This window comes from Vulpes lagopus, chromosome 4 (assembly GCF_018345385.1).
Source record: "Vulpes lagopus strain Blue_001 chromosome 4, ASM1834538v1, whole genome shotgun sequence".
Lineage (NCBI taxonomy): Eukaryota > Metazoa > Chordata > Mammalia > Carnivora > Canidae > Vulpes > Vulpes lagopus.
In genome coordinates this window covers 7,164,914-7,179,978 of record NC_054827.1, presented here as the reverse complement: position 1 = coordinate 7,179,978, position 15,065 = coordinate 7,164,914, and the positions used below count along the sequence as shown (strand labels likewise).

Sequence of the window (15,065 nt, the reverse complement as noted above, 5' to 3'; positions counted from 1 at the left end):
TGACCCAGGGACTTGCTTTTAGGTGCCCGCTGGCAGCCAGTCCTCTCTCTCCAGGGTACAGCTGCCTTCTTGTTTGTCTCATTTTGTGTCTTGAGAACTTGGCTTGGCACCTGTCAGGTTTGGGCCCCGAAGACACGGCTGTGCACAAATGCCAACTGCGCCCCATTTGCGCCTGGGGTCCTACTGGCTGTTGCCCGCTCTCAGGAAAATTGTCTTTCCTTCCCGTTGGTTATCCTTGAGAGTGGCTCTGGATCTTGGGAGGGTGACTTTTGCACCTTTTTTGAGGATGCCCCTCACATCTAGAGGGCTGTTCAGTAGGGTCAGAAGCATTGACTGTCAGGGGAAGCCTGGCCAGATACTCTAAAGCGTTGTTTTTCCTGCAGCTCCACCCCCAGAGAGTGGCCAACTGCAAACTGACCATCAGAGCTCCACAGGACGCCTTTAGGCCTTAGCCCTAAGCTGAAATGAAGCATGCACCCAGAAAGGAAATCATTCTGAAGCCGTTGTGAGGAGGATTTACGAAAACACTGCATATGTGCAGCGCTAAGAACACAGGGACCTTTCCTTTCCCATCTCCCTGGAAGAGTTTCCCTGAAATAAAGATGCAAATTGAGGGGAACAGAGCAGAGTGGGTGGGTCAGCCACACAAAGTCCCCAGGACGCAGCCCAGTCCCTGAAGAACTGAACACAGCTCCACCCTCCTACACCCCAAACAACTCTTTGCCAGAAATGCTGCTCCAGGAACAATTCAGAGGCGCCACCTATTCTTTTGTATCAATTCCCCCCAAACCTCCCCTATTAGTTAAAAAGATGGGAGTAGACGTTTACCAGTGAAGTTTTCCACAATGTATTGGAGAGGTTACTTAAAAATAAGCAAAATAAGTCAAAATAAGTTAAAAACAAATATACTTAAAAATCATTGTCGAATTCTTTACTATTGGTCAGTGTACCTTTTAGCCACCTGAAGGCTCCACCCCACCTTTGTCCACACAGGTGGTCAGCACACAGGTGGGGGGGCGGGAAGGCGGGGACCTCTGCGACCTTGCCGGGAGCCCCGGGAGCCCCGGGAGGTGCGCCCCAGGGAGCCCTGCCCAGAGGCGCCTCTTCTTTAGCTCCGGGTTTACCACGAGAGCACGAGAGCTCCTCCTGCAGAAACGCTGGGCTCTTAGCGGGCCTGCCTCCCCCCGCCCCCGATCGCCCCCCTATCCCGGATCCCCGGGGCCAGGGGTCCCGGGGCGCATCCCGCATCTGGCCAGGTGTCCGTCCACCTCAACTTTGCACTTAAAGGATCGTAAGCGAAAAGCAAAGGGAAATGTTCCCGGGCTCGTGCAACCCGGGCTGCATCATTTCTCATTTCTCGGCTCAGTCCGCCCTTCACAACCGGGGAAGCAGTCAGTCCGGTAACCGCTACAGACACGCGAACACCCGCCAGGAGCCCGCAGCGCCGGGGCAGCACCGGAGCGCCCCCAGGCCGCGCCGCGCCGCCCCGCCCCGCCCCGAGGAGGCAGGTCTCGCGAGAGCAGCGGGAGCGCGGCCCGCGCCGCAGGAAGCCGCCGGCGGGCGGGGATCGCGGGGATCGCGGGGGCGCGGCCATGGCCGGGAGGTGCGGCCTGGCGCTGCTGCTGCTGCCGCCGCTCGTGCTGGGCCGCGGCCTGCTGCCCCTCGTCCTCAACACCTGGCCCTTTAGGAACGCGACCGAAGCAGGTGCGGCCGGCGGGGCTGCGCGGCGGGGCGGGCCCTGCGGGGACCGAGACCGAGACCGGGACCGGGGCTGGGGCGACCCTCCCGCCGGGGCTCCGGGGGCTCCGGGGGGGCCCCTGCTCGGCTCGGCCGCGCCCACCTGCCCGCAGGCGGCTGCTGACCTGCCGCAGCTCGGGCCTCGGTGCGAGACTCCTGGGGGCGGGCCCGGGGTCCCCTGACCTCCGACCTGGGGGCCGCCTCTGTGGCCTCTCCACCCCCTAACCTGGGGGGCCGTCCCTGTGGCCTCTCCACCCCGTGACCTCGGGGCCGCCCCTGTGGCCTCTTCACCCCGTGACCCGGGGGCCGCCCCTGTGGCCTCTTCACCCCGTGACCCGGGGGCCGCCCCTGTGGCCTCTTCACCCCGTGACCCGGGGGCCGCCCCTGTGGCCTCTCCACCCCGTGACCCGGGGGCCGCCCTGTGGCCTCTTCACCCCCTAACCTGGGGGCCGCCCCTGTGGCCTCTCCACCCCGTGACCCGGGGGGCTGTGTGGCCTCTCCACCCCGTGACCTCGGGGCCGCCCCTGTGGCCTCTCCACCCCGTGACCCGGGGGCCGCCCCTGTGGCCTCTCCACCCCGTGACCCGGGGGCCGCCCCTGTGGCCTCTTCACCCCGTGACCCGGGGGCCGCCCCTGTGGCCTCTTCACCCCGTGACCCGGGGGCCGCCCCTGTGGCCTCTCCACCCCCTAACCTGGGGGCCGCCCCTGTGGCCTCTCCACCCATGACCTGGGGGGGGGGGCTGCCTCTCGTCGGCCTCCCCACCCCGTAACCTGGGCCCCGGACCCTGAACTGGGCTGCAGCTCCGCGAAGGGCCGCCAGCCCCAAGCACAGGTGTCCTTCCCCTCACCTTTGAGGCCGCTCCTTAAACCTCTGGGGCGGCGCAGGCTGCGGATTGGCGGAGGGCAGCGCAGGGGACGGGCCGCGTAGGGTCGGGGACGGGGACGGAGAGCACACGGGGTGAGAAGGCAACTGCGCGGTGGGGCCCGGGCGGGGCAGAGCCGCGTGCGCCGGGACAGGGGCCCCTCCTGAAATCTGCCCGCCAGCCTGGAGGCCCGGGAGTGACACTTAGAAATTACCAGTAAGGGATCCCTGGGTGGCGCAGCGGTTTGGCGCCTGCCTTTGGCCCAGGGCGCGATCCTGGAGACCCAGGATCGAATCCCACATCGGGCTCCCAGTGCATGGAGCCTGCTTCTCCCTCTGCCTGTGTCTCTGCCTCTCTCTCTCTCTGTGACTATCATAAATAAATAAAAATTAAAAAAAAATGTGCTTTTAAAAAAAAAAAAAGAAAAGAAATTACCAGTAAGAGCACCTTCCCTTCAAATAATTCTCCCTTTATGAAGGAAGACACTGAGCACCAAAGATTTTTTTCTTTTTTTTCTTTTTTCCTTCTCAGTGTCTGGGGCTCACAGTGCAAAGTAGTGCAAACAGCAGGGCCCCCGGAGCCCAAATCCTGGCTGTGCTGCCCACCAGCCGCCTGACCTTGGGCATGTCTAGAGCTTCCTTGGCCTCTCCAGGGCTGCCTCCTCATTATTTATTTTAAGTATTTTGTTTATTTATTCATGACAGAGAAAGAGAGGGGCAGAGGGAGAAGCAGGCTCCATGCAGGGAGCCCGATGTGGGACTCGATCCCGGGGATCAAGCCCTGGGCCCACGGCAGGCGCTAAACCATTGAACCACCCAGGAATCCCCTGCCTCTTCCCGTTTAAGATGAGGATAACAGTTGTCTAGTACTTACCTGCGCGGCTGTCGTGCCGATTAGTGGATGAGGCCCAGGTTGTCCTGAATTGCTGTTCGGGTTTGGTGATTCGTGTTGCCTCAACCAAAGCACTAGGCGTATCTAGTACTGGTTCTTTTTTTTTTTTTTTTTGGTTCTATTTTTTATAACCTAATGATGCAGGAGAAGTTTATAGGACTATGATTCAATGAATGTTCATTTTTAAATGCCTTTTAGCGGCCTCTCTTAGAAAATGGAAGGAGAGGCCCTTCTACGCAGCATAGAAATACTCGCAACTACAAAACGCCCCTCACTTTACGTCAGGAGGCAGAGTCTTCACATCCTTCACAGTAAACAGTTGCATTATGTGATTTCTGTCTACATCCTTTCTCGATAGCGCTTAATACACTAAAATTCTATTTAACGTAGAGTTAAGTGAAAAAAATTTTGGGGGGTATGAGTTCCCAAAACGTTTCTGCTCTGTTGCCTTTGGCACTGAAAAAAAAAAAAAAATCAATGTATGAACAAGCCCTGCTGGGATCTGGTTCACAGCGTGGAGGACTCTGGCATCGGGAGGCGGTCCCCTGGATGCCGTGGAGCAGGGCTGTGCCACCTGCGAGAGGGAGCAGTGCGATGGCACCGTGGGCTTTGGAGGGAGTCCCGATGAGCTTGGAGAAACCACGCTGGATGCCATGATCATGGACGGGTAGGAGCTCAGCCCCCCACGCAGGTGACACTGATCAGCCTTCTGGGAGCCAAGTAGAGGAATCGGGACTTTTGTCAGGTCAGAACCCCCTAGTGTACCTGGACCTTTCCAAACCCCAGGGGCCTCCCTCTCCATTAAGAGAAAATCATCGTAATAATAGAAATGTTACATGAGGGAACCCTGGGTAGCGCAGTGGTTTAGCACCTGCCTTTGGCCCAGGGCGCGATCCTGGAGACCAGGGATCGAGTCCCACGTCGGGCTCCCGGTGCATGGAGCCTGCTTCTCCCTCTGCCTGTGTCTCTGCCTGTGTCTCTGCCTCTCTCTCTATCATAAATAAATAAAAATTTTTAAAAAAAGAAATATTACATGGGGGTGGGGGGCGCCTGGGTGGCTCAGTCGGGAAGCCTCTGCCTCTGGCTCACGATCCTGGGGTCCTGGGATCGAGCCCCATATCAGGCTCCCTGCTCAGCAGGGTGTCAGCTTCTCCCTCTCTCTCTGCCCCTCCCCACTGGTCACGCTCTGTGTGTGTGTGTGTGTGTGTGTGTGTGTCTCTCTTGCTCACTCTCTCAGATAAATTAACTAATTAAATCTTTAAAAAAAAAAAAAATGCATCGTCACATGGAAGCAGGTACTCTGCTTGCCCAGAGTCCCAGAGGTGCTAAGAAAATATGTCCCTGGCCAGGTAAAGCATCATTTACCTGCCATCCGCATAGGCTGTGCTTTGCATGACCCAAAGCCTTCACACCAAACCCCTGGTGGAAGCCAAGCTTAAAATGCACCACAAGAAACAGGATGGAGGTGCTGTTGGAGTACATGATACATTGATGCGCTGTGTGTTCCTTAATTTGTCTGGTTGTGGGAATTTGTGTGAACCTTACAGATGTGCTGTCCTGTTTACGTCAAGACGGTCGAGTTTACCCTACAAACCATTGCTTGGAGTAAACCAATATTGTTTCTATCTTGAAAGTACCACAATAAATCGAACCCTACTTCTTTTCTTGTAGCACTACCATGAACGTAGGAGCAGTAGGAGATCTCAGACGAATTAAGAACGCTATTGGTGTGGCACGGAAAGTACTGGAACATACAGCGCACACGCTTTTAGTGGGAGAGTCAGGTATATTTTGACTACACCGAAGCTTTAACTAGTCCTTTGTCTGTATTCTTCATGGTGCAAAAGATAGAACAGATAAAAGCTGACCCACGTCCAAATTCCAGCTGTTTTACTTAATATCTGTTTTCTGGCAGGTAAGTTACTTCTAAATTCACACTTTCTTCATCTTTAAAATAGGATTTAAACAAAAACTGGTTTATTCTCTATAGATAGGTAATTGCTGGATGGAAAAATGAGTCAACAGCATTGCTCTCCCTGAATTTGCTCTGTCAGTGGAAGACCAAGGAGCATTCTTCCTTCAGAAGATGGGCAACCGAGTTGTTTTGCTGGAACGTCTTCCAAGTTGTATGCCAAAAATCATACAGTGATCCATAATCAAAAATACTTTTTAATGATGACTTAGGTTAACAACTCCACACGTAGGCATCCTTCAGTTTCGCCAGAAGACATAATTAAAAACTGCCCAAGAAGCAAAAGGATCTGTTAGTCACATGTGGAGCCCAGTTGGCCCTTGTTTTTATTTTTGGTTTTTTTTTTTTTTGTTTTTTTTTCAGAGTGCCTAATTTTCTATTTTAAAAAATTCCTAAGGGCATACGGCAGAAGAATGCTGGAAAAAAAAAAATCACCGTGGGAAGGGATATGCATAAATAAAGAAGTATTTCTTACATCAGAAAAGTCCCATGAATCACAAAATCTGCAGAAGCTTGGTTAATCAAATACTGCAGTACTGATTTAATGAGTATAAAATTGAAAGAGCTTTAGATCTGTAATAAAAATCCAAATTTGGGTTAGGGCAAACTTTAAAACAGCAGCCAGTAGAGAAGGGTCTTGGTTTGGTCTTCCAACGCTGGGCACCGCACCCCGGTTAGGACAGTAAGATTCTTGGTGGGTGAGAGGGGTGTTTTTCTTTTGTGATGGACACGAAGGGAGATGGAGGATGGAAAGGAGAACTGTCACAGTATACACTCCTCGGGTCCCAAGCAGATCAGGTTTAGGAAGGACACATGGCGGTTGGTGTCCTGAAAACCGCCCGTGTCTGAATGTTCCTCTCAGTCTCCGTGGGCCCCCGGGGTAGTGAACCCACCTTGAGAGACCGCTGACCAAGGACGCGGCCTCTACAAGTGTTTTATGTAGAAGGCAGTGCTTAACTAAATCATAGTTTTCTTTTCTTCCTAATCTCCAGCCACAAAGTTTGCTGAAAGTATGGGATTCATCAGCGAGGATTTATCTACCAATGCTTCTCGAGCGCTTCATTCCGATTGGCTCGCTCGGAATTGCCAGCCAAATTACTGGAAGGTATGTAGACATATTTTTTAAAAGTAAATCACTAGGGGACCTGGGTGGCTCAGTGGCTGAGCGTCTGCCTTTGGCTCAGGGTGTGATCCTGGGGTCCTGGGATCAAGTCCCACATTGGGCTCCCCGCAGGGAGCCTGCCTTTCTCTGCCTGTGTCTAGAAAGAAAAAGTGTGTAAAAGTAAACCACTAGAAAATATGAAGTGACACCCGTCTGCGCTTTCTTGTCTTCTGTTGGCTCAAGAGCTGGTTAGCACCCTGGTTGTACCAATGGCTTAAGTAGACTCTGGGCGCGATGTTCGCAGAAGCTCCTTAACTGCTCCTCGGGCTTGTAGGGGACGGAAAACTGGCTCCTGGCAGCAGTTCTCAAACTGTGGCAGCCCTGCTGTGGGCAACAGGAGGTGGTGTCAGTCAGATCTGCTCTGCTCAGATTTCTTTGCAACAAAAAGTTCCACGTCTAAAAAAGTCAAAGTTTAGAAACCATTTTTCTAAAAAATGTCTTGCATTTTACCCGTGTGACGTATACCCAGTATGTTGCCCTTGTGTGACGGCATCTGTACTATCAGGTGGCTGGTGTGTTCATGGTGATCATTTATCTTTAAATCATTGGGACTCTCAGTGCAAGTCAGTTTGTCTTTGCCATCCAGAACCCTTCTGTGGCTACCGTGGTCTCTCCTCTGTTTCTTCCACCTGCATCCTAATTACCTTTGAGTAACCAACGCGTCTCTAGGGTTAGCATTTGAAAGAGGCTAGTATACAAAACTGGGTCAGGGCAGGTACCAAATACAGGAATGAGTGAGACAGGAGTGATAGGTTTCTCGATTAAATACCAATCCATATACACAACCTAAATTCATGAATTTGAATGATCTTCTTGTGTCTTTAAAATCCATAGAGGACTCCGAGGTTCCAACTCAGAATATGTTCACATGAACCTAGCTTTGAAATAAAGAGGGTTTTAAAATGGATTTTGCTTTAAATCTCAGAATTCTTTGTTGGCCAGAGCACAAATTGCAAAATTTAAAGGTCAGGCTGTGTGCCTAATTCCTTTGAGGATTAGGATCTAATACAAAAATCTTCATTTAGAACTGCCATTGTGTGGAGAACTTTAGCCATGCAGAGAGAGAAAAAAACCGGGGGTCTTTTCCAGACAATGTGGATATATCTCTCCTATATTATGTAGTTCTGAGACTAGACTAAGCATTAAATAAAATTATATCCATCTGTTCACATAAGACTTAGCTAATCTTTGGTTTTTAATTTATATCTTTCAGTTACCAGACATCCCTTGGGTTTCTCGCTAATGTTTAGTCATTGTATGTAACTACTTACCAATTTCTCAAACGAATCTTTCTAAAAACTAAAACTTAGATCTTGTTCACAGAATGTTGTACCAGATGCTTCAAAATACTGTGGACCTTACAAACCACCTGGTTTCTTAAAGCAAGAAGGATCTACCTATAAAGAAACAGGAAATAATTATGGTCATGATACAATTGGTAATTTGCCTTTTATATGATTTTTTTTATGGTTAAAAAATTAATTTCAGCCATTTCAGCCATTGCTGTTCTGTAGTTCTTAACTTCTTCATCCCCATTTATGTGCCAGAAGGTGATTTTAACTGTTTTCACTGCCAAGTAAAGCCATATGTGGGTAGGTGTACACACACACACATTCTTTCCTTCGTACCTATATACTTTTAGGTAAATTACACAAGGCCCCTAAAATCTAGTGATTAGTCACTTGTAGATTTTTAAATCTTTGATATGTAGGGTTTTTTTTTTAAGTTTTTGTTATTCGCTTATTTAAGTAATCTCTACGCCAACATAGGACTTGAATTCACAATCCCTGGATTAAGAGTTGCACGCTCTTCCAACCAAGCCAGGAAGGCACCCGTATTTGATATGTAGTTCTGTGATAATTTTATATTGTTTACCACATTCGAGGTGTCATGTTGAAATTTTCCATTATTCTATATCAAATGGCTTTCTCTGAAATTGCCTCTGAAAAGTAACTGAGCAATTGGAAGGGTAAGGCTATGGAAAGTCTACCAAAAGATGCTCTGACACTGGGTTCTGAAACATCACAATTTAGGCAAGTGGTATAATTTTTAGTATTCCTTAACTTCTTATTTTCTTCTCCCTGAAATTATTGAATGAGGATATTTATATTACCAACTGCTCAATTATTTTGTTTATATTGGAAATAAACCTCAGAGCTGGTACCTACAATGATTTTTTTTTTTTTCATTTCTAGGCATGGTTGTAGTCCATAAGATGGGACGTACGGCTGCTGGTACATCTACAAATGGTTTAAAATTCAAAATACACGGGTTAGTGTTTCTCAAAGACCAGATCTCAAAAATATTCATTGGGTATAAACCAGTGTGTGCAAGGTGCTAACGAGAGGTGCAAAATGTCACGCAACCCCACCCTCACAGCCGAGGTAAATAAAGGCATTGCAGCCAGTGGTTCGGAGCTAAGGAAAGCAGTGGTGGCCTGAGTAAGTGGGGCAGTCCATTGGGGAGGCCAGTGGAGAGATGCTGGGGCGCTGAGCCTCAGGAAGAAAAGGGAGCCTCCGGGACAAGGAGGTGCAGGGGGTAGTGCATGCTCGGGTTCAGGGCTCCACTGGCTGAAGGAGAAATCGCCTGTATGTCAGGTGCTGGACCAAGCTGGGGAGTGGAGGGGACTGGCCACATTGCAGGGAGCCCTGAGTCAGCTTAAGGATTTCTGGGTCTTATCATAAAGTTGTAGGAAACCACTGAAGGTTTATTACAAGGAAGAACCTTGGTAAAATTTCGGCACATGAGATGGAAAGCAGGAATAGATTATAGCTGGGGAGAACCAGTTTGAACCCTACTGAGACAATCCAGAAACCCGATGACAAAGGATGGCAGTAAAGTCCCTGTACATCCATGCTGTCTGGACCTCTAACCAGCTGGTACCTAATTCTCAAATCATTAGCTGAGGTTCCTGGAACCCTTATCGAGAAATTAATGAAAATCTTGGCTCTCTGTGTTCTGATGAAGAATTCACCCAAAACGATCCTCCGTGGCCAGGGAGGAGTAACCCCCACTGTTGAAGCATCTCATAAAAGTACTATCTAGCCTTCGCGCTTGATTTCCTGGCCTGACTGTGCGTGCCCTCCCTAAGCCGAGTAGGAGACTCGCCAGTCCCCGGAGCTGGCGCCTACGCGGATGACACAGCGGGAGCAGCGGCAGCCACCGGCGATGGAGATATACTGATGCGCTTTCTACCAAGGTGCGACTTCTCCCATTTGTGACCCGTAGAGAGCCTTGGAGGAGAAGGCGTCTGGCAAGACAGAAAACAAGTGTTTGTGCCATGCTGTCCGATGTTGTGTGTACAAGAGCTTTCTAGAAAGTCTGCTTCCATACCCTTCACCTCTATCATTTTTGATGATGATCATTTAAGCGATCATCACCCCCGAAATAGGATATTTCTTGCTTGACTTCCCAGACGAGAATACTGAGGATGCACTTAAATAATTTATGTAAGGCCACTGAGGAAAGGAACTGTGGTAATTGATGATAAAAGTAGGCCACGTAGTCATGGTGTACGATTAATTACTGAGAGATGATGGTTACACCTGCATGTCTTGCACATGCCCGCTATTTCCCCCATTAATTGTAGCCCTGTTTCTTGTTGAAACATAACCTCTATTTTTAATGACTTCTGGCTGTTATTACCAAGTAACAGTTACTCAGCCAGAGCCAGAAATAACACTCCTCACTTGAAATGAAGGCGCGGGTGAGTTGAAAAGATAGACCTTACATCAAGGTTGTATCAAACATGGCAATTTTGATGGTTTGGGGTTTCTAACATCACGTAACAAACTTGGACTTTGTTTACTCTGGGATACTAAAGCTCCGCTTCTGTTTAAATCAGCTACCAAGCTGTAGAGTATATGAGACAAGGAGAAGATCCAACCATAGCTTGCCAGAAAGTGATTTCCCGAATTCAGAAGTATTTTCCAAACTTCTTTGGGGCTGTGATTTGTGCCAACGTGACTGGAAGTTATGGTGAGTTTTATTTGGAAGCCGCATTTGCGTGAACTTGTAAATGTTGTTGAAAACATACCCTTTAAAATATTGTGGTGTGTTTTGCTCTATGCAATGGAAACAGGGACTATATCGAGTCGGCCCTAGGGACTTGTTAAGCGTTGAATCCGTCGGGACCCCCTTTTCCCCCAAAGTGCATAAATATACCTAACACCTCCCCTCTGGCCGGGTGCCTTTGCTCATGACCCAGTCTTTGGCTTGTGGTTCTTATCTCTGACTTGGGTCCCTCGTGAAGTGTAGCTTCAGCCCCAGGACTTGCTGACATGGGCTACTCTGGTCCAGTGCCTTTATTAATTAGGGGTTGGCAGGCACAGAGGATCTTCCCTACTTCCTTTCCAGTCACCCTGTTAACGTCTCAGTCATTTAGATCTTCTTGGGGCTCCACGGTACAAGACGTATTGCTAATTAGTAAACCAAAGAAGTTGCCAGAATCATTTTTGCAGCGCATCTGAGGCTCGTCCTTATGAGCCTATCATAGTTTCAAAGTGTTTCAAGATCAACCGCTGCTGCTTCTCATTAGTGACTTTTCAGATGGGGAAGATAGACAGCTTACAGATCAATATGACTTATTAGGTTAGACTGCTTATTACTGTCCTTTGATCTTTTACTTCCCACAGTTCTGTATTTGAGAAACTTGTTTGAGGAATTCCTTATTCTTTTCTAAGTACTGAGACACCAAAGTCAATAAAAGTTATGGGGTGGGGAGGGGAGGCTTTATGTTTAAAATAAGTCAGTTTGATTGATTCCGTCTTAAGAAATAAACCTTAGAACTAGGCTCAAAGCTGGATTTAAGAAGATGTAAAAATGACAATTATATAATTGTAGATGACTTTAAAATTGACTGGTTCTTTAAGGTAACGGCATTAGAAGGGGACTTGCAGGTGTTTGGACAGGAGAAGAAACCCCCTATTGCCATGGATGGCTAGGGCAGCAGGAAACCGCTTCAGCAAGGAGAACTGGATCAGACACAGAGTATTGATTTGAGAGAGAGCGAGAGAGAAGGGGGGAGAGGGAGGGGCAGAGGGAGAAGCAGGCTCCCCACTGAGCAGGGACCCTGAGATCATGACCTGAGCCAAAGGCAGACGCTGCACTGACTGAGCCACGCAGGCGCCCCATGGGAAATAAAGTTTTTAGCCCTCGCCTACATTATTTTTACTAAGAAAAGGGTATGAAAACAGTAAAAATAATAGTAGCAAAGACCATATATGTGTATAGCAGCAAATCAGCCTGTATTGGGAGGTTCAAAGAGATGCCTCTCCTGTTGTGGCCAGAGTGGCAGCTCGAAGAGTGCTGCCCTGTGGCTCAGTTAACTCCGGGGCAGGGACAGCCAGCAGCACGGTGAGGAAGCCGTGTCTGTACGGGTCACATATATGTGCATTCTCTGTTTACCCAGACAACCTCCTCTTTCTCGGTCCCCAGGTGCTGCTTGCGGTAAACTTCCAACATTTACTCAGTTTAGCTTCATGGTTTATAATTCTCTAAGAAATCAGCCAACTGAAGAAAAAGTAGAGTGCATCTAATCCATCTTTTCCGTCAGCATCTATATTTCAAGAGGAAAGAAACAAAGGCTGGAAAGGTGACTCACTGTCATCACACCGTAGGCCTCACGTATTCATCCTTCTTTGTGTAAAAGAAGAAGCGCAGAAATAAACGTGTGCTGGAGTAGCACTTTCCCTTTCTGTATCGGACATGGTTTTTATGATCTTTTTATTTAAGCTTTGCATATCCCCCGACCATGAATATGTATGTGTGTATTTTGTATATGTTTAAATCTTAAGTGATATTTGGATTTCTGCTCAGTGTTTCAAGACATTGCTACTTTGGGGATCTATTTCCATAGTGATTTATTAAGGACAGAGGAAAGAATGTGTATTTGGATACTTAAAATAATTACAGTGTCCAAGTCTTTCAGACCCAAAGAACAAAATAGCGATGAGTCACAGCATGATTAGACCTGATTCTGTTTCATTACCTTCCACTGTCGGGTCTCTTACCACTGATTATCACTTTTACATAATGCTCCCTCCCAGTTGGAAGAGGAAGGAATGCCGTTCATAATGAAGGTGGTTTTGTTTTGCACGCATTCCAAAGTCTGGGCAATCTTCTGATGAGTCATTGTGTTGTTGTTTTTTCTTTCTTTCTTTTTTTTATTTTGTTTTTTGTTTTGTTTTGTTTTGTTTTCCCCTGATGGAGTTCTCCATGTGTGAAGGTTCTTTAGTTCTTTAGTCACAATAATCTCCGGCATTTGAGCTACTAATAACTTAGTATGGAGAATTTGTTCTAAAAAATGTTTTAGGGGACTTGACTGATACTGTGGTGTTGCTGATCTCATGTGCAGAGGTTGGTGATTGCAGTTGGAGATGGGACGGAAAACTGTCTAGCTTGGCTTGGTTTCCCTCAGCACTCGGTCAGCTATCTGACGGAGAGTTGTATGTGTGCCTTCTTCACATCTTTTCCTTCAAAAATAGTGATTTTGTGTATGTAAATCTGTGTGTACAGTAGATCTGTGTGTATAATCATTGTCTTCAAACTGTAGTATATCTGCTCTGTTTTTTTTTTTTCCTCCCATCTTAATATTTAGCGTCCTTTATAATTTAGGGCTCGAGAGCTATAGTTTTGAGATTGCTTTCAGGTCACTTGTTCTCAGCCCATGCCGAGTATAACTGTCTGGAGAACCTCTTCACAAACACCCTCTGCTCCAGCTGTGAGAATCCAGCTCCTGCCATCTTGGACCAGTCTGCCCTGAGGACGGCTGGGTGACCTTGAGACTTCTGGAGCCCTGCACCCCCACCCCCCTCTCTATAGTTTCACTTAACTGCACTCTTAAGTATGTCCTTGAGGCAAAACATCCTTGATCTGCTCTGGAGAGAGGACTATGATTCTCCAACATTTCCTCCCAGGCCATCATCCAGCCTCTAGATCTATAAAAAAGGTTTAACAGGAGGTGGGGTTGTGGACCCTACACCTCTTGCGGCTGCCCAAAACTCACTTCGGTCCCTGAGTTCCCTCAATAAACCATGTCTTGTCAGGCTGCACTTGTCAGCCTTTTTCTTTGGTCTTATGGTTTCTTTGGCCTCTGGAGGTCATATTGCAAATACCTCCATTTCAGTGGAACACTGGCCCACCCAATCGGATTCTTCACAAATGAGAATCTGAGATAGCCATTTCCCCATGAAATCACTCACAAATTAGTGACTACATAATGGTAGCCTGTAAACTAATAATAGGGAAATAATCCTACAGATTCACCGTAGAGCAGAAGAGAAAAATCTTACTTTTGGGGGTTCTCAAGAGGTACACTGATTTGTTGAAATCTGATACTGGGCCTTGGAACCAGGGAGAGGAGGCACATTTAAGCTTGCAGTATATTTATATCCAGATGGAATCCCTGTTTTGCGTGTTGGTTATTTGTTAATATTTTTGACAGCCATGTAGCAGCAGAAGAACTAAATGGAAAATCTTTGTGGCCTGTCATTTTCCAGCAAATTTAGCTGATAAAAACTGCTGTGGGAGGGGCAGCTCCAGTGGCTCAATGGTTTGGCGCCGCCTTCAGCCCAGGGTGTGATGCTGGAGACCCCGGATCAGTCCCACGTCGGGCTCCCTGCATGGAGGCTACTTCTCTCTCTGGCTGTGTCTCTGCCTCTCTGTCTCTCTCTCTGTGTGTCTCTCATGAATAAATAAATAAAATCTTAAAAAAAAAAACTGATGTGGGAAACAAAGGCAGAACAAAAATTACTAATTTCCTCACTACCTACAGCCCATAGACAAGACCTTGAAAAAGGCTGAGTGACATTCCTCTAGGGACTCAGCTGCCTCTATGTTAATACTTTGCTGAGGGCAACAGGCAAGCCTAGCCTGACCCCCAGGATCCTGTGGGTCTACTCTAACATATAAAAATTCCTTTGGCAACTTCTTTATCTCTACCCACTGAGATACGTGTTGGCGATCATCCCCCCAAGCACGCGGCCCACTGATATACATCTGAAGGGTCTCATGACTCAGGTTTTATTAGATGGTAATAAATGAGGTTTTTCCAACAAGAGCCATCCCCCTCAAGGTCCTGGAGACCTTGCTTCCAAATTCCTTAGAGACCGATGCTCCCCTAACCTCCTCACAACTTGAAAGTATACAATGGGCCACACCTCATGACCCCAGGGCAGCTTTCTGCCCAGGAAGCCTGTCCCTGAGCTTCAATAAAAGTACCTTTTTGCACCAAAGAACTCTCAAGAATTCTTTCCTGGCCATGGGCTCCAAACTCTAACATCTTCCCTACATTGAAAACAACCCACTTATTTTTTTCCAGGTATTTTCTCTTCCACTCTCATTCTTCCTGATGGAAATAATTTCCCTGTATATCTAATGTAGAAAGACAGAAATGGAATTAGCTTTGGAAATCATATTTTTTTAAGTTCTAGATTTAAATA

General features: G+C 47.9%; 1 protein-coding gene across 1 annotated transcript; it reads left to right on the top strand.

The window, feature by feature from the left end:
• The first annotated feature begins 1,317 nt into the window (after nt 1–1,317).
• AGA (aspartylglucosaminidase) lies at nt 1,318–12,329 on the top strand. The gene is made up of 9 exons (XM_041753689.1): nt 1,318–1,704; nt 4,004–4,157; nt 5,162–5,274; nt 6,455–6,567; nt 7,948–8,062; nt 8,820–8,895; nt 9,716–9,823; nt 10,469–10,602; nt 12,061–12,329. The coding sequence occupies exons 1-9, from the start codon at nt 1,593–1,595 to the stop codon at nt 12,159–12,161; spliced, it is 1,026 nt and encodes a 341-aa protein (XP_041609623.1). The 5' UTR covers nt 1,318–1,592; the 3' UTR covers nt 12,162–12,329.
• Nucleotides 12,330–15,065: the final 2,736 nt, after the last annotated feature.